The following is a 24187-nucleotide window of genomic DNA, read 5'->3' on the forward strand; positions in this document are numbered from 1 at the left end:
TGGTTAGACCATAAAACCATTCCTCAGTATTTTTTCTACCAATGGGGAAACTACGTGATAGCGTGCAAATCGATACCAGAAATAGTCTTAGTTCTGAAATTGGAATAGAAACAGAGTCACGAATAAACACAACACAGAAACAGAAGCAGTCAGAGCAAAGCCCTGGTACCCATGATGGAATTTCCACCAGCTTCCATCTGCACGAGAGCTCAGCAAAGAGTGCCCTTCTCGGGCCTCATTGTCTGTTAGGTCTCCTGAGCCCATCTGGGTGCCCTTGTCTACCCAGCACCTCTAAACAGAAGACTCCCAGAAAGAAGCATGAGAGAGAGAAAATCATTTTTGCTTGCAATTTATACACAGGGAGGAAAGGGTGACAGTTACAGTTACAGTTAGTCTGTCGTTGGAAACTAGTTTTTTTAACATAATTATAATATCTCCAATAGTCTTCTCATATCGATATTGCAAAAGTCAAAGACAAGATTATTTTCATTGGAGACTAATAACTTTGAAGAAATGGCCCAAGGATTCATGTCTGTTGGGAACGTGAGCAAAACAGAGTGACCTGTTCGTTCATGGTGGTGGCAGATTTGTGTTTTGTTTTGTTTTCATCTCAGGGAAAACATGCTTTTCTGTTGTGACATATGGTTCCACAATCGTGGATAAGAGGAAGCACATCCATTCCAGCTGGAGACGAGGCCAATATCCGCCTTGCTTCCACAAATCTAGATGTCTTCGAATGCAATGACCTGCTTTTCCCTCTGATGAGATTTTGCTGCGGAGCCCTCCCATATGATGTTTACTAACTGTGCATATTTTTCTCCATAGGAAAAAATTAAATAGCAATCCAACTTGTCCATTGTTATTAAACTTCAGAGTTCACTTGGTTTTCACTACCCATCTCATCGTCCCAGTGGAAATTTCTGAATCCTCTCTCTCTCCATTACCCCCGCCCCAGCATGTCACTGGACTCTAAGCCTGGTCAGTCACATCTTCGGAACCTCCATCATGACCACTCTGCTGTCCCCAATCCCCCCGCCCCCATTGCCAAGCTTTGCAATTACTTGCTTTTGTCCTGAAATATTACAGTCACCTGCTCAATGCTATCATCAGCGTGAATCACTGTGGCTTTGGTCTGTGCGCTATCATTTACTTACGTTTAAACCAAATTAAATGCAGAGGTAGGGGGAGTGCTCTTCAGTCTACAGTCGTTCCTGGTACCACTGCCCCTTTCGAGGGCCTCAGCGGTTTATTGTAAGACAGAAAACTCCACTGCCTCGTGCCAGGCGTGACCACGGGGTGTGGCCCGTGCTCTCATGGTTTCTGCATCCACGGAGCATCCCAACGCACCACAGGGGCACTGCTGAGCTCCAGGGACCCTGATGTCGCTGGGCCCAGGCAGGACCTCCAGCCTGCTCCTCCCCCAGGTTCCTAAAGGGACAACATCCACGTGGAGAGGCAGCCACTCCCCTCCTTAACCCAAGGAGAACTTTACATCCATCAGTTTCTCCAAAAGAAAAACAAAAAAAGTTCGATCACCTTGATAGCGTTAAGCTGTGAAAGTTACTTTTCTTCATTTCGCCACTTTTCTTCATTGCCGCTGTGGCTCAGAAAGAAAATTGGTTCAAAAGGCAGCGAACCCCTTTCACCCCCGAAGAAATCTCAGGCGCCAGACCTCAGACCAAAAGCCTGACCGAGAGGTGGGGGTGGGGGTGCCAAGCTTCCTCTTATTAGGCAACAAGAGAAGCTTTTCACTCTTATATTGTTTAGAAACTTAGAGGACAAAGAAAATATTTGACAGAGCAATTATGGGCCCAGGCTACCTCGAATGAAATGCTTGTAGTTTCAGTACAAGTTCAAGAGCTTTATGGTCAAGAAAAAGACTACCCGTTTCTGCCACCTTTGGTCTCCTAATTCTGAAAACTTCCTTCTTGATGCATAAGAACTCCCTTTGCAAAATATTTTGTGTCTCCCCAATGTATAGAACAAATCGCAGATGTCTACTTCCTCTCCTGAACCTTCCTAGGCAGCCCAATGTTATTTCTCTTTCTCTGAACTGCTGTCATTAGCTCGCCATACACACTCACTTATGGCTGTCATTCTATGTTCCTCATTTTCTTCCCCTCATTAGCCTCAAAGTTTCTAAACGCAAGAAAGAGCTTAAAAAGCTATTCTTGCTACCCAAATTTCACGTGAAGATAGGGTTCAAGTTCCAGTGTGAGAAGACAGCGTCTCTCAGCAGCATAATCAAAGGCTAAAGCAATCGTATGCCCTTAAAAGAATTAACAAACTTTGCCCGAGGTCTTCCGCCCTTTGGTATATTTTTCCTTGATTTGTTTCTCCACGCGGGTGGTCAAACTATGGACTAAAATGTGTCCCTCCAAATAAGCTAATAAATGGACTAAATGAAAAATCTCCAATTGCCTAGTAAAATGCCAGCGAACTGTACTAGAGATAATAGAAATGGAATCATTCCAGCGGGTTTCGTCGACAGGTCGTGGTCGGGAATTCGTGGCGCTGATTCCTGCTGTTTCCCATGCCGTGGGGCGCGTGGAAAATGCCAGTGTTTATACCGCGTTCTGGGGCTGTGCTGGGGGGAAGTGGCTGTTCCTGCCACCTGAACTTTACCGGGACACCTCGTATCTCATTAAGGGCTCGCCAGTCAGAAAGCTGTGTGGGATGAAACCACGTCTTCAAATGTTTCTGCTGTCATTTTTAAAAAATGACAGTAACAACAAAAACTGAAAAATGCTGCAGCCTCTCCATCCCCTTGTCCTTGCTTTCATCTTTGACGATGTCCAAGGTCGCAAAACCCGTCTTCCATACTCCATCGGGACTGTCAATGCCTCGTATGCACAGTAATCGAAAGACTTCTCTGATTTCTTCCTCCATCACTTCCCTTTTAAAGAAAAAGAAAAAAGCCATTTATCTTCTAGCTTTTGTGAAACTCAGCTTTGTCTTACATTGGCTTGTGGGGCTTAATGAACTGCTAAATTCTCCAGCATGCTGAGCTCAACAGAGTAAATTATTAGCCAGAGCTGAGTGTGACTTAATGATAAATAGATAGAGCAAGTTGCTCAGAGGACAGCCCACGTACAAAGGGTCTTCTCCGAAATGTTGTAAGTGCTGTCAATAGAAAAATGCTACATTTAGGGGTTTTCAGGCCAACCCTTTCTGTCATGCACTTCTCAGCTATCACAAAGTGAATGAGGACACTTTCCTATTTCAATAATTTAGACATCAGCATTTTTTGTCCTAGCTAAAATAAGCCATTTCTACATAGGATGGGAGCAGATACCAAAATTATAAGAGCTTATGTTTTATTTATTAAGATTTCATGGCCTCCTCCCTAGGGGTTCCTTTTCCTACCCTCAGGTGTGAAACTCCAGAGAATTAAACAGCAGAATGAGGCTATACTTTAGAGAGGAAAAATACCTCTAATAGTTTTTAGGCGCTAGCTAAATATGTCTAATGGGATGGGAGATAAGGAAGGATTTACCTTTGGACATGTGCCAGTTCCATCGGAAAAACTTAATAACAGCCAACTTTGCTACAGGCATTCATTTACTTAGTTCCAGAAATAAATTAATGGGACAGAATTGGAAGCTGCAGGTAGGATGAATTAATTGTCTTGCAGGGTTATTAGTAATGCCTAAAGTACTTTGTAAACTCAAAGTACTCCATAAAGATGCCATTATAAGTATCTTTATCATTGGGAGTAGCAAGATTAATAATGATAAAGCGAATTAAGGAAGCAAAGTGTGATTTTATTTTCTTTCCACACAAAGGAAAACATGTCAAATTAGTAAATGTTATATGGTAGAGCCATATAATAAAATCCCATCATTGAGACAAGCAGATCATCCAGTTACTCTAGTTCAAAGAACACCTAGCTATATATTATTTGTTAAGCTTCTCTCCCTTGCTTTAACTATTTCTCTTTGCATCATTGGGGCCGGAACTCAGAAGCCATATGAGTGATCGTGCTCTCCATATATTTGTGGTTCGACTCTTGTTCAGTAATGCAGGTCGCAACATCGCTCCCATCAAAGCATTTTTGAGGTTTCGTTAGAATTGCCATGTTTTCTCGACTTTTGTGAATATCGAGCAGGAAGCTATTGGTCATGAACATCTACTGAGTCCTGTGTCCTAAGTAACCCTTGTGTATTAAGTGCTTTCCATGCATTTACTCATTTAATCTTTACAACAACCTTGTGAGATGCATACCGTTATTCTCGCTTCGTAGATTTTAAAAGTCGTTTAAAGGCGATGAAGTAGCTTGCCCAGAGACACGATTCCACATCCATGTAGCACCCAAGCCCATGCGTTCACCATCAGGAAGTACTGTGTTCTCTGTAGGTGTCTACGGTTACCTGACAGGGAATAATCAAGGATGGGAAACACAATATTGCACTAATGTGGGCCTCGTGTTCTCTTTTTCATCCCTGTCCCCACCGCTTCCTCTGCCCTACCTTCTTCCTCTGTCTCGGCCTCTTTTCAACTCTTCCTTTTATTTTTTTTTTCCCCAAAGGCAAATACGCCATGCGAGACCTGGTCCACAGGCTTCCAGGAGGGAACAACAGCAACAATACAGCGAGCAAGGCCATGTCGGATGACACGGTGACAGCTGTCTGCTGCACCCTGCACGAAGTGATCACCAAGAACATGGAGAATGCCAAGGCCTTACGGGATGCGGGTGGCATCGAGAAGTTGGTTGGCATCTCTAAAAGCAAAGGAGATAAGTAAGTCGGATGATGACTTCACATCGCCATGGGGTTGGTATTTGCAGGATGGGTTCTAAGTGTGCCCAACGGCCCCTGCTGATGGGTAACACTAGTGAATGTCCCTGGAAAGCATTTTTCTTCGATAATCAAGAGAAGAGAAACGGCACATGGTTTCCAGTCTTCCCGCCCCACAATGAAAGGTGATCTAACTGATAATTTTAGTTTGATTAATAACCCATGACTTGGTGACACTGTGATATTGGTAAAGTAGACTCGATGAGCCAGCACGCATACTCTGGTGTGTTCCGCCATTGCAGAAGAGACAAACCAGCTTAACCTGGATACATGAAGGTGTCCTGTGGCAGTCGTTCCTCTGTGGTTGCAGGTCCAAGTTTTGATGATGCTTTTGTCCATTGCCTGTCCAGTTCTCAATAGCAAGTCAGAGTAAATTGATATTCCTCCCTTTTCCAATTATAAGATCATCCCCGATTCCAAAAATCCTATTTTCAATAAAGAATTTCTGTTTTATTAAAACACGTCTAGAAGGCCGTGGGGATCTCGCTGACCTCTGTCATAAGAGAATTGAATGATACATGGTGGGCGGAGTGGTAAGATTCAGAGCGATTCTTCTGGATTCCTTTTCAGAGCAGTGAGCATAACCAAAGTGAAATGTAGGTGGGAGATGAGGATCTCTGCCGTGATAAAAACCTTATTTTGATCTCCAGATTAGTCACCGGGTGGGGAGGGCGAGAAAATAGAGTGTGGTGGACTCAGAGAGAGCTCAGTACTAATACAGCACCCTCTCTTACTGAATGCATTTGGGGCGAATTATGTAATTTGATGTGTCACTATGCCTGTACTACTGTCTAATCTAAAACTGAGGGAAAGCTGTCATAATATACATCCTGGGAGAAATAATAATCAGGTCTTAAAAGGATAAATAGAAGTTTCCCAGGTAGAGGATAGTGGTGAGGAGGAGGACTTTTATGCGAATGGAGTAGAGAGATAAGGCTCCCTGTAAAAGCAGCTACGCCACCGCAAATGGGGGTGTCCCCAATTCGATTTAAGAATCAGTATCTCACCATAAGCAACTGAAAAATACCTTCACAAGCCAGGGCGTCCGTGTGTCACCGAGCTGTCAGTCTTAGAGAAACATTCACTAACCTTAATTAAATTTCACCTCCTAGAAGTCCCTCAGTGGAATCAAATAAGATTAAAAGGGTAAACCTTTTGTTATCAAGGACCTGTTTGTTGACTTTTCATCCCCTGACCCCCTCCCATTCCTTTACATGTAAATGCTAATAATTTTTCTTTTGTTATTAAAAGCTGCGAGGGATGCACTTTGCGACTTCTGGAAATTTTCTCATTATTCCACTTAACTCAGGATATTACCATTGTGTTCTAAAAAGAAGTTTCAAGGCTTCTGTTTAAGCATCCTGAGACCTCCAAATAAGTTCGATCAGCAACTCAGAATTAGGATTTGAATACTTTTCTGCATCAAGTAGAGAAGCCCCAGTGGACTTGGGTAGTAATTGTGCAATGTAGATGGTTGGCTTGAATTATACCTTGTGGTATCGTACTTACAATAAAATGATACTCTACATATGTAGGAAGCCACACGGTTTGGTTTTGTTTTTTTAATTTAGCTTCAGTGGACCTTCGGAATCTCTCATCGAAATGCTTACCCATTTGAGCATTGAGAACTTAATATGTTAATGTTTTTGTAAGCAGACACATATGCATACAATAAAATCATAATCTACAAAGCACTGACATGTTTGTCTATCATCATAAGACATTCAAAGACTAAAGCGTTTTCTCTGAATTGTAAGACTAGAGAGCTTTGGGGGAGGGGGCGGGGACATATATTAATCCCTTCCAACTATGTAAGCATCTGCACTACTGTAAGCATCACTAAATGGTTCTTAAAGAGACAAGATGCTTTTATCAGTCCTATGGTTAAAGAAAATTATTTGGTGAAACTAATTAAAAAATCATTTGAGGAAATCATTTATGAAATAGTATATATTTCCACTGCCAATTCAGAAAATGGTCCTGTTGGATGTGGTCCACTGTTGGTTATTGTTAATGAGAAGCTTCTTTCACTACAGGCGATCTCATAAATGTCCTTTAATTGACCGAAAATGTCTTTTTGGAGTAGTCACTTGTTTCATCTCATTGTTCCTTTCTCTTTTTGATTCCGTGTTAACAGTTTGGATATACGTGTGTAATAAGAACGTTGAACCGATTGAGTCAGGGATCTTCCCAGTTACAGTTCTCCTGCTTAGTCAGTTTCATCCATTTTTTCATGTAGTTTATCTCTTTTTTATACAGTGACTAATTCGGAGATGAAAACAAGGTTTTTAGAATGGCAGATATCCTCATTTCTCACCTACATTTCACTTTGGTTATTCTCACTATTCTTAAAAGGAATCCAGAAGAATCGCTCTGAATCTTAGCATTCAGCCCACCATTTATCATTCAGATCTCTTATGACAGAGGTCACTTAGATCCCCATGCCCTTCTGGATGTGTTTTAATAAAACACAAATTCTTTTTTGAAAATAGAATTTTTGGAATCGGGGATGATTTTATCATTGGAAGGGAGGAATACCGATTTACTCTAATTTATAAAAAGCTTGCAAATCTGTCCTCTTTAAATTGTCCTTAAAAAATTATTTACAGAAATAAGTTTAGTTCAAATCTGATTTTTAAATTTGAGATAGCGTGGGGAAACACAGATGAAAAACTCGGCCTAGCTATGATTCTCCATTTGATGTATCTCTGTGTTTCATTTCTGAATATTCATAGGCTTTAACATGCCATGATGTTAATGAGTCAGACTGTCAAAGTGCCGATCACAGTCTGTGTAAACAGCACAACGCACTGAGTCTGGTTAGCACAACCACTGGGACTGGTAGTCTGGTGTCCTGCTGCCGGATGCCTGTGGTGAACCCCACAAGGAATTGCACCAACCGAAATCTTCAGCCACCCCTAATTTGACAATTCCAGTGAAGATCAGACATTGTATAATCATTAACGACTCTTAACAGGCAACTTATACTTATCATTTTGAGGTCTCTCTCAATAACTTATATTATTCTGTTTACATCATTTTAAACACCCATTATGGACCTTCTGCCATGTCCATCTGTTTCAAAAGTACATTTGGGGTTTTTTTTCCCTAATTTTAACAGTTATATAGGAAATAGTCTTGAATGTATCACCATATTGTGTCATAAGACAAAAAAGCCACTGTCAGTAAGGAATTGTGTATGGTGACTGAGGTTATAATCACTTGTCAAGTTAGAAACACTCAATTGTTCAACTCCTATCAATAGTTACTGTTTTTCAAGTAGAAGTTGCTATGGTACCGGTCTAGTGGTTGGATCAAAATTAAAGTCTGACGAGGAAGCAATGTTTCTTTGACCTTCGCATGTTGTTGTAACGCTAAGATGTATTGGCATTTTAATTGAGAAGTTAAAACCCACTACTTATCACACATTCACAGTCTCTCTACTTTGTAAGTAAGCAAAGAAGTAGAAACAAAAAAATACTCTGTGTTGGAGGGCTTTTTGCGTATTGAATACTTCAACTACATTATCACTACCTGAATAGTAATATACGTTTCTCTAGAGTTGTTTGACTGTTGCCATGGACAAATACCTGCTGACAATGCTAAAATACAACAGAACATAGCGTTTAATTTTTGTTCGGCATTGATCGTATAAGATTAAAATATTCCTGTATCTGTATTCATGAAAAGATTGAACTTTCTTTGCCTTTAAGTAAAAACAACTTAATATTACATTGAGAGCATGATACTAGCATAGATTATGAAATCATTTAACAACCATCTATTTTAGTAAAAAGAAAATATATCCATTGCTTAAATTATAATTCATCTTTTATGAGAGACAAAATTTTGGAATTTATAAGAATTCTATTTTTTTTCTTTTAAAAATACTTGATGTAACTAATAGATTTTATCACACGGACAAAGTCGAATTCCATCTCAGTAATAATAATAGTAAGAGTGACCATTATTGTTACCTGTAAGTAAATGAATGAAGAAACTTTAAACTTAGTTGGCCTAAATTGCAAACATGAAGACCCAGGAAAATAGCAGCCATTTAATTGCCCATGCATTCGCATCCCATACTTTCATTACAAAATACATGTTCTTGCAACACCCATTTCCTCTGGCTCTCGAATCAAACCTCAGTCTGATGCCATCTAACCATCTGCCCACTTTCTGTTCCAAAGGCTATTTTATTTCAAAGGCATTTTGGGTCTCAATTCAGCTATTCTCTTCAGGGGGTCTGTGGACCACTGCATCACTGGTCATCTTCAGGGGTGGACTTCACGTGGGAGTTTTCATGGATGATTATGTCCTGTGTGACTCCAGGAGTCACCATCCAGACAGACCAGGGCTGGCAAACTTTGGCCCCTGGGCCAAGTCCCGCCCACCACCTGCATTTGTAAATAACCTTTGGTTAGAACATAGCCACATCTGTTCGTTTATGTATTATTTATGACTCCTCTCATGCTACAATGGCAGAGCTGAAGAGCTGCAACAGAAACCATATGGTCTCTAAAGCAAAGAATATTTATTATCTGACCCTTTATAGAAAAAGCGTGCCAACCCCTAACATAGGCACTGTGTCAGTGGCGCCCAGCAGACTTGTGCAGCTGGTTGGGAGACCAGCCCATTAGAACAAAGAATCCGTAGGTAGCTAGGAGTGTCCCTCACCAGTGGTCAGAATGACTGCCACGAATATGATAGAATTACATCAACACAGATTTATCGATCTCGTATCTATTTCGAGATGCAGATGCTGAACCACGGACCAAATACTCAGTTATAGTTTCAGAGGGATTTCAAAGCCACGACTCAAAAAAAATGGTAAGAACCACTAGTCCAAAGGTTTATGCGACCTTACTTTCTCACTGTGGTCCAAAGGATGGAACATCAGTTGTATGAAGAGTTTCGCTTGTAGATGCTCTCCTCTTCCTCTGTGTAAACGCGAGTGCGTGTGGCAGAGTGTGCACACATCTGCCTGCACTGCCAAGCCCTTGCCCTCGGCATCAGCAGCGGATAAAGAGCGAGTCCCTATCATCACGCAGGCGTGTAGAGCCGACCCCGTATACGCTCTCATGCTTCCGCTGAGAAAATGAATATTTTTTTATCTTCCTACTCAGGGGTTACACAACACTGCCATGAAAACCCCTGAATCTGGCCCTCCCTAATCACCATTTTCTCTCCTTTCTGTTCTGTTTCGTCGTCAAATGCCAAATTTGCATTCTGACTCAGTGCGCGGCTCTTCTGTCTGCATTTCCAACGTTCTTCGCCAGATTGTGGCGGCGCGTGCCTGTCTGTCACCCTCAGAGGCGTGTCGATGAGATGAGCGTGGGGCAGAACCATGTCTTCCTCAGGCTGAGAGGGAAAGAGCCAGAAAGCCTCGAGGACGTTTATTCTCGCCGTTTGCTGACAAGCCCTGCCAGCTTGAAGCCCAGCTGCCCACTCACCCGTCTTGCCTTTCCTGTCTTTTCTTTCCCAGACACTCTCCGAAAGTGGTCAAGGCCGCCTCTCAGGTCCTCAACAGCATGTGGCAGTACCGAGACCTGAGGAGCCTCTACAAAAAGGTAAGGTTTGCTGTACGGTCTCAGCTCGTGAGCGACACACGGGCTCTCGGCCAAAGGACACAATCTCTGGTCCTAACGGGATGCTTCGTAGCCGTGAAGGGCACTTGTCCCACCGTCTGAGTAACTGAAACAGTTGACACGTGAGAATTGATGAAGAAGCAGGAGAAGGGGCCACCGAGTGTCCCCTGAATGTGCACTAAGGTCTGTGAGCTTTCTCGATTGCATAGATCCGCACTCCTAGGGCCTTAACCCTGGCTCATCTTATGGGAAAGGAAATAAGTTTGTTTTCCTGATCCTCCGTATTGTATGATAGACTAACAGTAAATGAACGTAAGGGTTTTGCCAAAAAAAAAAAAAAAGGCACCAACAAGCATCAATAAGCAATTGAAGTAATTGTGGTGAGGAGACAGAAAGAAATATAAAAAGCAATTCAGGAACTTGAAAAGCGCTGCAGCCCAGGGGCGTTGAATAGAAGTTCCGGCAGCCTGACCCCTGACCCCTGTCCCCAGCCCGACCCTCACCAGGTTACCACAGAGAGTGACGAGGCTGACATTTCCACCGATGGCCTTTGTAGACCATGAGGAAGAGGCTGGACATTCATCCAGTGCACTCTCCCGAGGCAGGCAGGATTTTATATCATACATTTACAAGGCATCTTCATCCCCCAAATGGTTTAAAATGAAAGCCTTCAGAGAAAAACGTCACATCTGGAAACTTGGATTCTGCATCTCATTCCCAAATGCTGCTAAGTAAAAGATGCATGATTTTTTTTTTTGGGGGGGGGGGGGTGCAGTTGGGGGGAAGGCAGGGATGGCAGTTATTAAAAGGTGAGAATTCTTTAACAACGTTCCCCAGAAGTTGTTGTTCTGTTGTTACCAGACCAGCTGATATGGGTAGTGTGAAGGATCGGCGATCCCACGGTGGACTCAAGTTAGCAGGTGGGAGCAGAGAGCATCGGTGATCTCTGTAGGGATTCAGAAGGCGTACACACACAGGGCTGGGGGAGAGGACGGGCTTCCATCAGCAACCGCCCAGGTGTGTCCTTGCAGCCCCCCGCTGCCTGCATGGAGGAGGAGAGAGCGCTGGAGTCTTTGCTGCTTCCTCCTCAGCCTTCCAGCCTTGGAGTGGGGGTGCTGGACGGCAGCATAAAGCTCCCATCAGGGAGGCGAAACCCATCTTGCCAGAGGGAAAATTCCTCTTTGTCTACCCTGTGGGAAATGTAAATAATTAATAACAGTTCTACTAAGTTATAGTCTATTTCTAGCTGTCCCCAAGGCCTTTCTATTTCCCTTCAGCATTCATTACTTTGTACTCCAAGTGGATAAAGTTTAGCCTGTGTATTTCTCTTTCAAGATTTTCCTATTCCCTAAGGAAAAGTATGTTTAAGTTGAAACAGAGACTGCAAAATTCAGTGTGAGAGGGGCATTCTAGATTAATTATATCCTCTCCTAAGTATTCTGCATGTTAAGATAAACCCTTCATCTCAAATGTTTGGGTACCATTTTGTTTTGCTTGAAATCCGTATCCCAGCATCCTTACTCAGTTCCTTCTTGGATCATCCGGCATCCGTGTGGATTCTCTCCCAGAGCAGGGACCTTCAGCCAGACAGGCAGTGAGATAAGAAAAACATGCTATAAATTAGAAAGCAGCTGGTCTTTCTGAATCAGTGGGTCCAGAAGCTCCATGAAATATTAATGCCTCAAATAAACTTCGCTTTCAGTCAAATCATGAACGTTTCTTTGCTGAAAGATGCCTTCTCATTCATACAGGCTGGAGAAACTGATGCTGATGTTTTTAATTGAGCGATAATTAAAGAGAATAGAGAAAGAACTGATCTTAATAATTCCCGAATTATGCCTCCATGAAATAAAATGAGGATCTTTATGCCGAATATCATAAGTTCTGCTACGAACAAAGCTCAAAATTCACAAAAGCTTTTCTTCTTGAAAAGTCCCTTTGTGAGAAAACCAAATCCATTCATCCTCATGGATTGTTTATAATTAGCAGAGGAATAGATTTCTGTTTTCTTCATTGACAACTTTCGTATCATTGAAAAACATCTATGATCCATAGCTTTTAATTATCCGTGCTTCAGATCTATGTATTAAACACCTATTATGGACTTTAAAAGGGAAGGATTCCAGAGAAAACTTAAGACCTGGGAAGCAATAAGGAACAGTTATTGACAACTTCACTAGGTTTGGAATTATATACTACAGATTTTAAGGGACAAATGAAGGGTAGGAAAATTATAGAGCAAAGTCTTGAAGAACTTGTGAGTGCGTAAATTAGAAAAGACGTGAGGGCATTATGAATAAGAGAAAAAAAAACATGAGCGGTGAGATGAAATTTGAAATGAAAACAGCATGTTTATGGGACAATTAAAAGCCTGTCACCGGCTTATTTCCTCCTAGAACCCAGGCACACAGGCCAGAATCTCATTTCATTATCTCGGCTCCTTTATTCTACTTAGAGATACCTTTAATAAATCAGAATATGCTTCTGGCTTGGTGTTTTGACCAATACAAAATTATGTCTGATTCCTGATACACTCTGAGCCAAAACATATTTGCATTATCCAAACCTTGAACTTTAGTGAGGCCTGGACTCTGTTTTCTCTCCCTGAGGGAAAATAATTGCAAAAGTATGTTTCACATGCAGGCTAAATAATATGCCACTTTTTTAAGTTCAGATAACCACACACAGAACTTTACAATATCTTTATCATCCGTGTCATTGCAGAAGATGTTTCTAAAGGAAAATGAGATGAACCTTAGGAACAGACCTGATATGGAGATTTAAATAAAAGGGATCAGGAGATCAAAAGTGTTTGATTTTTTGAACCTCGGTACTTTAAAAAAAAATGAGGTCGCTAACATAATGGAGTGCTCATGTCTGACGACGGTGGAGACTGGGGACATCTGGTTTTGGAAGAAAACATAAATGGGCAGGGGTGGGTACAGAATTAAAAGCTTGTAGAAATCATCGCTTACAAATCTTTGCATAATACCTTAATTTGTACATCTCCAAGAAATATTTCTATGGGTTGGGACACAGTCTGAGCCGCTGTAATAGAGAAACTGAAAACTACATTAGTTCATGCTAGACAGATGTCTCTTTTCCTGTCGTGGAGCTGTACCTGGTTAGGCAGGTAGCCCAGGTGCGGGCAGGGGGTGGGCTGGGAGCCATCCTGTTGCTTTTGCCGGCCACAGTGCTGTGCTCGCCTCTGTGGGCAAAGCTCCCAGCCCTTGTCCCGTTCATTTCGGCCCATAGGAAGAGAGAGGGGAAGGAAAGGCAAGCCATGTCCTTTTAAGCAAGTAGTACAGCAGTTGCCAAACTCCCGCCCGCCCGCATCCCAGGATCAGGAACTCGTTTATACAGCTAGACCCCGCTGTGAGGGAGGACGGGCAGCCAGGATCCCCGCTGAAACCAGGGGCCGGAGGAAGGTCGTCATTTTACTGAAAGAAGAAAGGCAATATTGACTCTGGTCGTCATTTCATTTTGTTCAAACGCCTTTAACATCAACTGCAGCTGCTACCTAACGAGGAACATTATTCCGTGGTAGGGCGGCTCCGGTTATTCAGACCTTCTTATTTGCGTCGAGCAAATATCTCTGTATCTGCAACTTTTGCTCTCCACCGCCATTCTGAAAAAGCCGAATTTCCCTCCTCTCTGATGGCCTTCCCGTTTCTGAAGCTCGCCATCCCGTGTCCACAAAGGTCAACCCTCCCCGGGCCAAACATGCCCCGTCCTGGTACATCAGCATTTCCATGACTTCGCCATTGCTGTCTTTTTCCACATGCATGCCAGCTCGCCAGCATCCCTTCTGCCACGTAGCGTCCCAAAATGAATCTGTTCCTCCAAGTTTATTCAAAGCAGAAGGAAGACAGTGAAAAGCACCCAACTACTAATACAGCTTCGGGGCAAGTTAGTGCCTGAGAGGCTCATGGCCACTGCTTGGCGAAGTTCAGATTGCACAGCACTGAGAAGCAAATGGCCAGAGATTACGGCGCAGCCACTTAACCAGCTGTGTGACCTTGGCCAAGTGTCTCGAGCCCCCTTGCCCGTCAGTGTGAGAACTGACCCTGTCTGTGGGTGGCCGCGGGCCCCACTGTGGCTGAGGGACAGTGAGGACGGAACCATCGGTTCACCTGGCCTGACAGTTAACGCTGTGAGCTGTGCTGGGTTGTTCTGTCTCCAGCCACCTGAACCTGGTGAACGGCCGTTTCTGACAGTCTCTTAAAATGGCACGTGGCCATTCTTGCAGCTGGCAGAACGTTCTCTCCAGACAGCTGGACGTACTGCCGGACCCTAGAGGCGTGGGAGGGCTGGACCCCATGACGCCTTCCTTCTACTTTGTGTGCCAGAGTCGGGAACTTTCCTCAACCCTTGCGTTAAAGAACCTTCCTATTCTTTCACGGAGCCTGCGGGCATCTCTCCGTCAGCCCCGTCCTGGTCCCTCGGGGTTCTCGTGCATGAAATAAACAGCGTGACCCCTGCCTGGCCGGTTGCCGACCATCTCCCGTGGCAGTCAGCAGAGAGCTTTTGTGAACTGGAGCATCACGTACCGGGGAGGGTTCTTGCCATTAATTCTAAAACACTTTTTTATGCCGTTCGGCTGCCAGACGCTCGTCGCCTTCCTGTCTTCGTGCAGCTGGGTGTTCGGACCCAAGGATTTCATCTGTCATCATCATCATCACCACTTCCTCGGACGTTTGCACAGCTTCCTTTCCTCCTGGTTTCTCCACGCTCTGCACGCCTAACTCAGTGTCCCCTTCGCAGCCGCTGTGCCTGCCAGCAATCTCGGTGCCGTAAACAGTGTCCCAGAGCGAAGAGTCTCGCGTGGGAGGTTTAGGAAGAGCACGTTACTAACGTTAGGGTTGGTAGGAAGGCCACTCACGACAGTGAGAGCTGCCACGGTTTTCGAAGTGGTGCGACTCCTTTTATTCCACGTTGGTGCTGAGTTGGGGTGGATGGCAGGTCAAGTGCGCCGAAGACCAGTGTGGGACTGAGGACTGTGGACAAGCCCGGGGTGGGAATAAGGAGCCGTGAGTTCAAGTCACAGCTCAGCCCTCTGCCTGCTGTGCTCCCCCGAGAGAGACCCCACCGTCACCCTGTATGTTTCTAGCTTGAAAACGTTGTGGTCACAGCATCACCCACAAGAATCGTCTTCTCGTGACGTCAGCATCACTGTCCCCTCGGGCCCTCCGGGTGCTGTTTCTTTACTGTTTAGAGGCTGCTCTTCCTGTTTATTCTTTAAATGTTGATGTCCCAAGGGTTCTGAGTTTAGATCTTCCTCATCTCCCACACAGCCCCTTCCTAGGTGTCCATAACTCCGCCCGGGGTTCGCTTACCCACCACACAGGGTGCTCCCCCAAATCTGTCTGGCCCCAATCTCTCTTCATACATCTAACCGCCTGCTAGATAACCTACTCAGATGTCCACAGCACCTCAGATGAAATCAAGCCCCAGCAGGCCGCCTTCTCCAGGGTCTGGCGCCTCTTCGCGCATCCTCTGACCAGTGACTGGCACAACTGTCCACTCATCACCCTGCCAGCATCCAGGGGCCACCCTGGCTCTTCCCTCTCCTTCCCACATCACGTCTGCATCCACCCGCCAGAAAGCCCCAGGCTTCTCCCTCATCCACTCCCTTCTGCGGTCATGGCCGTGGACGGCGTGGACGGCCGTGGACGGCGGTCTTCCGTCCTCTGCGTCATTGTCGCGGACTTCTAACTGGGCGCCCGCCTTTAGGCGCTCTGTCCTCCATGCTCCAGAGGGCAGCAAAGGTGAACTTTCTAAAACGCAGGTCTGATTAGATGACCTCGCAGAGCACCCCCTTTCAGTGGCTCCTATGCCCTCAGGATGGAGTCCAGACATCTTAGCACACGAGAGCTTTCCGGAGCAGCCCCGGCCTGGCTCTTTGTCATCATCCGCATCTGGCCACCAGCCATCTCAGTTCCAACCTATTTTCTTCTTACGCGCTCTCTCAAGCTTTTCTCAAGGCCATGCTTCACCCCACTTGCCCATCTAAACCTTCTTCATTTTCCCACACCTGTTATATCACCTCCCCTGAAAAGTCTCTCTCCGATGTCTCCCCAGGTCTGAATCAGGGTCATTCCTTATTAATCTGAAATGATTGTAGGCAAATTAGTTTGAATGAGTAAAAAATTTAAACTTTTAAAGAATGACTTTGGAGCAACACGAATAGCTTGAACGTACTGCTAAAAATATCGCAGCATACAGTGCTGTAATATTTAATATCTAGATAAGATTTATTTATACTTTTATAGAAAACCGCTTTCTTGGTTCAGATATTAATTGTGAAAGGATTTCCATTATGAACTTACATTAAAAGTCATTTCTTCATAGAAATTGTAGTGAAACTTGCCTCCAACCTGAGTACAATGAATATCAACTCCTAATGAACAGAATTCTGAGTTAAGGGACATCATAAATGTATATCATACAAAATGCACAAGTACTGCCTAAAAGAGGCAGCCTTACATTGGGCTAGAAAATAGGAATGAAGAAAATGAAATAAATCATACCTTTATCTTTGGAAAAAATAACTAGTTGAACCGTTTGGGTTTTTTAATTACATTCTTAGTTGACTTGAACTGCTTCGTTTCCTGAACTTCTAAATTTCCTTGTTGCCTGCCAGTGTCTGTGACAGCTTCCAATTCAACCCTCAGCTTAACAACATGGAAAACTGAAGTTTGTCTAATCCTCAGCCAGTCCAGCTCATTGTTTTATTGGTCTTCATGAGACGTTTGGTCCAAGAATGATTTAGCAGGGCTTCCCGGACACAAACTCAATGATAGTTTTACTGGTCCGTTTTGCTCTCAAGTGTTATTTACATGGCAGTCATGTCAAATGTAAGCTTGTTTATCCTGTGGACTCAGATTTGAACAAAATTTCACAAAGACTTTAGGCTTCGGATCAAAGTCTTTTTTCAATTATAGTTACATAGTTCTATGTTAATGTTTAATCATTAAAAACGCCAACAAGATCTTCGTATCTATGTTGGAGTAAACTAACCCCTCATTAAAGAATTACAGCCAGCATGGCGGATGTTTCCCAGGCTGCGGATTAATTTCTACCCAGTTGTGGTCAGCCCCTAGGTCAAGTTGCCAGCCAGAAAATTCCCCGTCAGCTCCCGTGACATCTGTCTGGTATGGGGCTCGTTTCTAGTTTCCCGGGATAAACGCACCAGCTCAGCTCCATGTTAATCCCCAGCTCTCATCTGCCCCAGCAAAGCCTCTCGGAGACTCTGAGCTCCTAGAAAAACCACCGTAGCAACCTGGAGCCATCCCGGGCCAACCCACGTGATGCCATGGGATCATGGCAGTTGGACTACGGCAGTTCTCGGGGTAACCGATCTTAGGGGAAATGGGGAGCTCCAGGTGCAGCGGCCCTGCCCTGTGCTATGAGGCTGACATGTCCCGAGATGGACTCAGAGGAGGAGCAGGAGGCTTCGGGGCAGCACGGTGGAAGGGCCTTCGAGCACTGGGCACTAAGAGAAGGCTGTGGGGACGGAGGGGATGCCACCCCTGCCCTTCCATCCCCTTAAAATAGACCCTGCAGAGCTCCTGTGGAAAGGGACAGGGCAGTCCCTGTCATAGAGGAGGAGCTGATCTCTGCACTGTTCAGCTTATGCTGCTGAGACTCATTATTGTGCTCTAAGTATGTCAGAGGGCTTCACAGAGGACAGTATTTACCCAACCCCTCTGTGAGTAATTAAAACCCTTGGTTCGTAAACGCAGGGATCAGATCAAAGACAGACCAAATGTCAGCGTCAAACTCTTGTTGACCGTCAGCGAGGTTAGAAACTAGAGTATTCTCTGCACTGATGGACTTGGCCCGGTGTCTTTTTCAGTCACGTTCCTACAGAGCCCCCCACGCTCCACCCGCCACGTGAAATATCAGTATCTTGCACGGTGACCCGCCGCCTCAGAGAACGCCACCCTGCCTGTGCTTGAAACTGAATAAGGTCATGTTTCTCTAGATAGAGAGATTGTATTCACTGTTGCCATTTGGATGAAAGAAACAAAACGGGAAACCAATCTTTATGTGTCCTTCCTTTTGTCGCTGAGAAATCGAGTCTCAGGTTGCACGCACTGTCTGGCCGGTGAATGATGAGTTTTGACAGGACTGGAGTCATGGCCCCCACGGCCCGTCCCACACGGGGCTGTCTCTCCTTACTGCTCTGGGTGGTCACATCTCTGGCTCTTGTCGCCACTGCACTCACAAAACAAGAAATCAGTAAGCAATTATGGACGGGTAAGGGATGCCTGCGGACTTCTTCCAGCATCCCGGCCATAGCGGAGAAGAGACTGGACGCGAAGCCCACGTCGTCTGTCACTGCTCCCAAGGGACTGGCCCCTGCGTGTTGATGGGCCCACAGTCCTGCTCGCTGCAAAGCGAAGTTCGGGGCGCATGCTTCACACCCTTCCCTCGGCCGCATCTCCTGGAAGGACGTCAACTAATCAATACCGGGTTCCTATGAGAACTGGAAAGATACTGTCAAACGCTATCAAGGAAAAGAAGCACGACGTGGTCAAAATCCAAGTTTTTGATCTTTAAGTCAGTGTAAGAAGGGTGAGAAATACTTTAATACTCACTTGAGCATGGTGCCACTTTGAGAATTAATAGAGTTTTCCTTCTGAGTATAGAAAAGCAGCAAATCCTCTCTAGAAATAAATGAAACTACTTCATGTAGAGCTGTCATTTGATCAAGGAAATGGCTTATCGGGAATTTATTAATCTTTCTACCGTACCAGAAAATTCTTCTGCAAGAAACGACTGAAAGGGCATAAGGACTTTTGGCCAGAATCCAAAACAACCCCAAGTCTGGTGTCCTCAGAACTTACAATTGCAGCTTCTCAAGTTCTTTCTTTTCTAAATCGCTGGATGTCAGGTCGGGGGAGAAAACAAAACGGCGGAGAAGTTAAACTCAGCTGTGATACTGTCTCCTCCATAAATCTAGGCACTTGCTCATTGTTGTTTGTATTGACAAATTAGGTCTTCTTCCCTCATGAGGTCCCCTGACCTCTCCGAGACAATTCTCCAACACTCATCATATGGTACCCGTCCAAAAACAAAGGCACAAATGGGAAAGGAAGCAAAAATCAATTGTGCAAAAGTGGAAATCGATGCACATGGCAGCAGCTAAACAAGAAGTGACTAAGTTATGTCCGTCACCGGGGCGGATCCCCATGTCACAGGAGGAGGGGGAGCGTGGGGGGGCGGGTCACGCAGAGCAGCGCCCAGACCGACCATTTCCTCAAGGCTTTAGCCGGAACATTTTACATCAAAACCTACAAAAATACCCCAGAGACGGAAGGCAGGGGAGGGATTGGGTCAGGAGCTAGAACACTCCCTAAGTTTAATGTGCATCCACCACCATTCTCGTCGCCTGGCTTAAACCCGGCGCTCCTTTCTCAGGGGACCCCGGTAGATGGGATGATGTCTCATCTGTAAGAGTCCTGATTTGCTTGGGCAAAAAGAGTGTGGTCAGTGCCTTCTCTCCCCATCTCCGTCTGTTCCCCCTCTCGTAAGCCGTTCCATCCCGTGTCTCAGTGCCCCCCACCCACCAGGCTCTGGCAGGGCACGGGGGCCAGAGGAGCGGAGGACAGAGCCTGTGCGATCGCAGCCTGGCACCTGTCCACTCTGCCTCTGGGAGACGCCCACGTGCCAGCCCCTCCTCTCGCGGGGGCAGTGCTGTGTTTGCCCCTGAGGACCCCTGCCCTGGACCTGGCCTCCTCCAGCTAACTGCTCTGAATGCTCTATCAGTCATCGGCGTCCACCGCTACACCGCACTTAGATCAAGGTGGAGACAGATACTGTGCCCCTGTAGCTTAGGTAATTTTGAAAGTCTTGTTCCAGAAGAGAACACCTCGGGAATATAAAATTCAGTACAGGCCCATGTGGTAGACAGACCTGAAGCTTGAACTTCTCGAGTTCCATAGTGGGTCTGCCGCTGGCACTGGGGTCACCAGCCCTACAATCCCCAAACGCGAGAGAGTCCACGGCCAAGCCGAAGAAGTCGTTCACTCCCTGGGCTCCAGGAGCTGGATGGTAGGGTCGCCCAGCCCGCCGACCCCCTCCAAGGAAGCTCTCACACTGGCCCCTTCTACTTGCTCATGAATTTCAACCTAAGCTTGTAGACTCCGGAGACAGGTCATGTGCTGACACTCCAGAAGTCTGTTTTGTTTTATCCTCCACCTTTGCAACCAGTAAGTGATGATCTAACACTTTACCTGAAGCATGTGGAACAACATGGCGTCTCTTACTCCCGCCTTCCTCTTTAGCCAAAATGGAGACAAATAGGGAAAGACCACAAGATCGCTCTGTTGCAGGACTTCGTCACCGGCGTCTAATCATCTCCGAGTTGTCCACAGTTCTAATCAACTGTGTGTCTAGCAAACCCAAAGTACACATGGCTTTTAAAAAGTTAGAAATGGGTCACCCTCTGTGTTAGTTTCCTATTGCTGTATTAACACAGTATGACAAACTTAGTGACGTAAAAACCCACGTTCATGATCTTATAGTTCTGCAAGCCCCGAGTGCAGAATGGATCTCGCTGGGCTGAAAAGTCTTGCCATGGATGTGTTCCCTCCAGAAGCTCTCCGGGAATCCTTTTTCTTGCCTTTTTCGGCTCCTAGAAGCTGCCTCTCTCCCTGGCCAGTGGCCCCTTCCTCCGTCTGCTAAGCCGGCAGCACAGCATCTTTCTCTGCTTCTGTGGTCACAGCACCTTCTCTAACGGTGACCCTCCTGCATCTCTCACGCAAGGACCCTTGTAATTACGTCAGACGCACTCGGATAATTTAGAATGGTCTCCCCCTTTCAAGGAATGGGCCTAACTGGAAAAGCAGGGTTTCTGTCACAAAGCGAGAACATGAAAGGAAAGGCTGGGAGATGCTCGCATTCACGACGGGCATGCCGTGCGGGCTCGAGTCTTGCTTCGGATATCTGCGCCCGCTGCTTCTCAGGACCACTTTCCTGGCGAGCCCACGGAGGTTCCACGTACTGGTGGGCTTCGGTTTTGAAAACTGTCCCAAGTCGATGCCTCCTTCGTCCTCCGCAGAGAAGCCCGCCCGGTGCGGAAGGAAGGAAGACTTCAGGGGTCAGAGTCGTCTCTGCATCTTGAGCGATGCAGAGGACGTTGACGGCACCCAAGGCAAGACGTGAGGGTGGCACACAGTGTGGAGGCAGCTCAGCTGCTTCCTGTTACTCCTTGCCCTGTCTCGGCTCAATGCCCATCACAGGCTGTCAGCGGTTCCCCGTGACGAAGCCCGAGGAACTCACAGTGCCCGTGTCCTCCACCGACAGCCAGTCATGCTATGCTCACCGGAAGCGACCCATTTAACCAGATGACAGATTCACCACTGGTCAAAGATATAGCATCAAAAATATAAATGACGGTACTCCTCGACCCAGCCTTTCCTCTACGCCAGTCCGTGCTGTCCCATGCCCATTCTCTCACTCCCTGTGTAATCCTGTTGACAAACGGCCACTCCTAGTTACTCATTCATTCATTCACTCATTCATTCAACCAACTCATGTTTATTGAGTACCTGCTATGTTCTAGGCTTCGTTTTAGGTACTGGGAACACAAAGTAAATGCCACCTACATATTGGATTACCTTTCTCCATCTTAAAACTGGAATTTTAATCATTATTTTTCGGTCGTTTTAATTTGTGCTTATCTTTATTGGGTTCTATTCTAAACCAAGAGAAAACTTTCCCTATCGATCATCCAGGTTTCTCGTTGATTCTTTTTGTTAGAAACAGAACCGCGCGATGTCAGTCTCCCTCCTGTCTCTCTGCCTGGCCCCCTCCTGTGGTCATTCTGCCTCCGTAGTAAACACTTCCTCTTTGGGCTTCCAGCTTAAAACATGAACTGTCCTCTCCTAGCCGGCCCCCCTCGTCTTCTCTCTTACCCTCTGCCCTCACATTTGCTACCCTTCAGAGTTAAGTTCTCTGGTTAGCTTTCTAGAGAGCTCGGAGCTTGTGCACTGTGCCTGCTCTCCCACTTTCCAGCCTCCTGCAGTGAGACATGGCATCTGACCTCACACCTTCACTGAAACGGCTCCTAACGGCAAGACCCGACTGGTCTCATTGTCCGTATTAGTCAGGGACGGTGCCTCGCTGTCATGCGCAGACCTGAATATCTAATGATCCAACTCAGTAGAAGTTCACTTTCCTGATCGGGTAAGCATCCCATACAGGTGTTCAGGCAGGTAGGTCAGCTCTTCTCCCAGTGGACGCTCAGAAACCGGCTCCTTACACCTGTGGCTTCCCCGTGCCACGTGGTATAGCAATGGCACATCTCCGTCATCTCATGCTCCCCTGGCTGGATCTTGTCTCATGGCCATATGAAACCGCAAGGGAGGCTGGGACATGCGGTCTGGCTGCGTGTCCAGGAAGGAAAGGAAATGAGCTGGGGGTCCGGTCAGCAGTCCTGGGCACGCGCCCCTCCCGCACGCTGCGTCCTCCTGGGCTTGTTGCCACCACTCTCTCCAGCCTTTTTCTGCCCTTGCAAACAGCTCCGTCTCCGTCTATTTCGTAGGCACCTGGTCTTCCCTGAGGCATCTTAGCTTTTCACCCTCTACCTTCTACTGCAGATGATCTCATCTGCTCCCAAGGTTTTTAAATACATCTGAAAGCCAAGGGCGCCATGTCTAGGTGGCTTCATTCCTGGACTCTTCGCTTACATGTACAACTGCCTACGTGCTATTTCCACTTAAGTAGCTCGCAGCCCTGATTGTGCACACGCCCAACGCAGGGCTCCTGAAATCATCCCCACATCTACTCTGCCCCACTGTTGCCCATCGCAGAAATTATCATCTCACCCACCTGGTGCTTCTTTCCCAAAATCTAGAAATTGCCCCGACACATACCCCTTTCTTCCTTATCTCAACTCTCTTGAGCACCAAGCCCCAGCTACTTCTCTCATCTGTCCTTGGTCCTGATGCAGTTGCTGCCTGGTTGTTTTGGTGGAATCTGCTTTACCATCCTCAATCTGTTTTTCTTTGAGCATTCAGAATACACTTTTATAAAAGCAGATCTCACCTTGTCAGTCCCCTGACCGAAGCGTAGTTTCTCTCACAGTAAAGACCTACCAAGCTCTCCACGCTCGCCTTCCTGTAGCCTCCCCTCAAACACTTTGTCTCAGCCTCCCAGGTCCTCCTTGCTCTTCCTCGTAGGCACAAGGCTGTGCCAGCCACAGAGCCTTTGCACCGCATGGGCACAGGTTATTCTTCAGCCAAGAAGGCCTTCTCTGCTGTCCCACCAAGCCCAGCTACTTCCATCTCCATGTGACTGTCACTTCCTCGAGGCTAGTAAAGGCCTCTCATAGTAACCAGTACTTTCCTTTATGGCTTTTACGGCAAATGTGATGTGATGTGATCATTCTTAAATGTCCATGTCCCACTCGGGAGCCATGCCTACTTAACCCCTTTCCCTGTTCTGGCCTCTGTGTCTCTACAGTGCCAGCCACATATTAATGTTTGTTAAAGAAACACAACAGTGTAGCTACCCCCAAGTTTAAGCCTAGCAGAAGGCGAATTCATCAACTCCGCTTCCGTTCCATGGTCTGATGCACTTAGAAACGAGGCGGAATGTGGAGACCTTGATGATAGGACCCAGGGTGAGCTTCGAGCGTATTGACCACTGGTGAACATATATGTGAAATACCCGGCTTTCCAAATGTTGGAAGGACTTCCATACGAGAAGCCAGGCTTTTGGATTAATAAGCCTGAAGACTGAACTTTGTTCGACTTTGCCCCAAAATTTAACTTTGCAGCACTGCGTGGAACC

At 45.9% G+C, this 24187-nt stretch overlaps 1 protein-coding gene across 1 annotated transcript in view; it reads left to right on the forward strand.

The window, feature by feature from the left end:
• CTNND2 (catenin delta 2) overlaps positions 1-24187 on the forward strand; it is a 773259-nt gene that overhangs the window by 722423 nt on the left and 26649 nt on the right. The window contains exons 18-19 of the mRNA XM_039842770.1: positions 4529-4739; positions 10282-10366. Of these exons, the coding sequence (XP_039698704.1) occupies positions 4529-4739; positions 10282-10366 (296 nt within the window). The remainder of the gene's footprint in view (positions 1-4528; positions 4740-10281; positions 10367-24187) is intronic.

This window comes from Pteropus medius, unplaced genomic scaffold (genome assembly GCF_902729225.1).
Source record: "Pteropus medius unplaced genomic scaffold, Ma_sr-lr_union100, whole genome shotgun sequence".
Classification (NCBI taxonomy): domain Eukaryota; kingdom Metazoa; phylum Chordata; class Mammalia; order Chiroptera; family Pteropodidae; genus Pteropus; species Pteropus medius.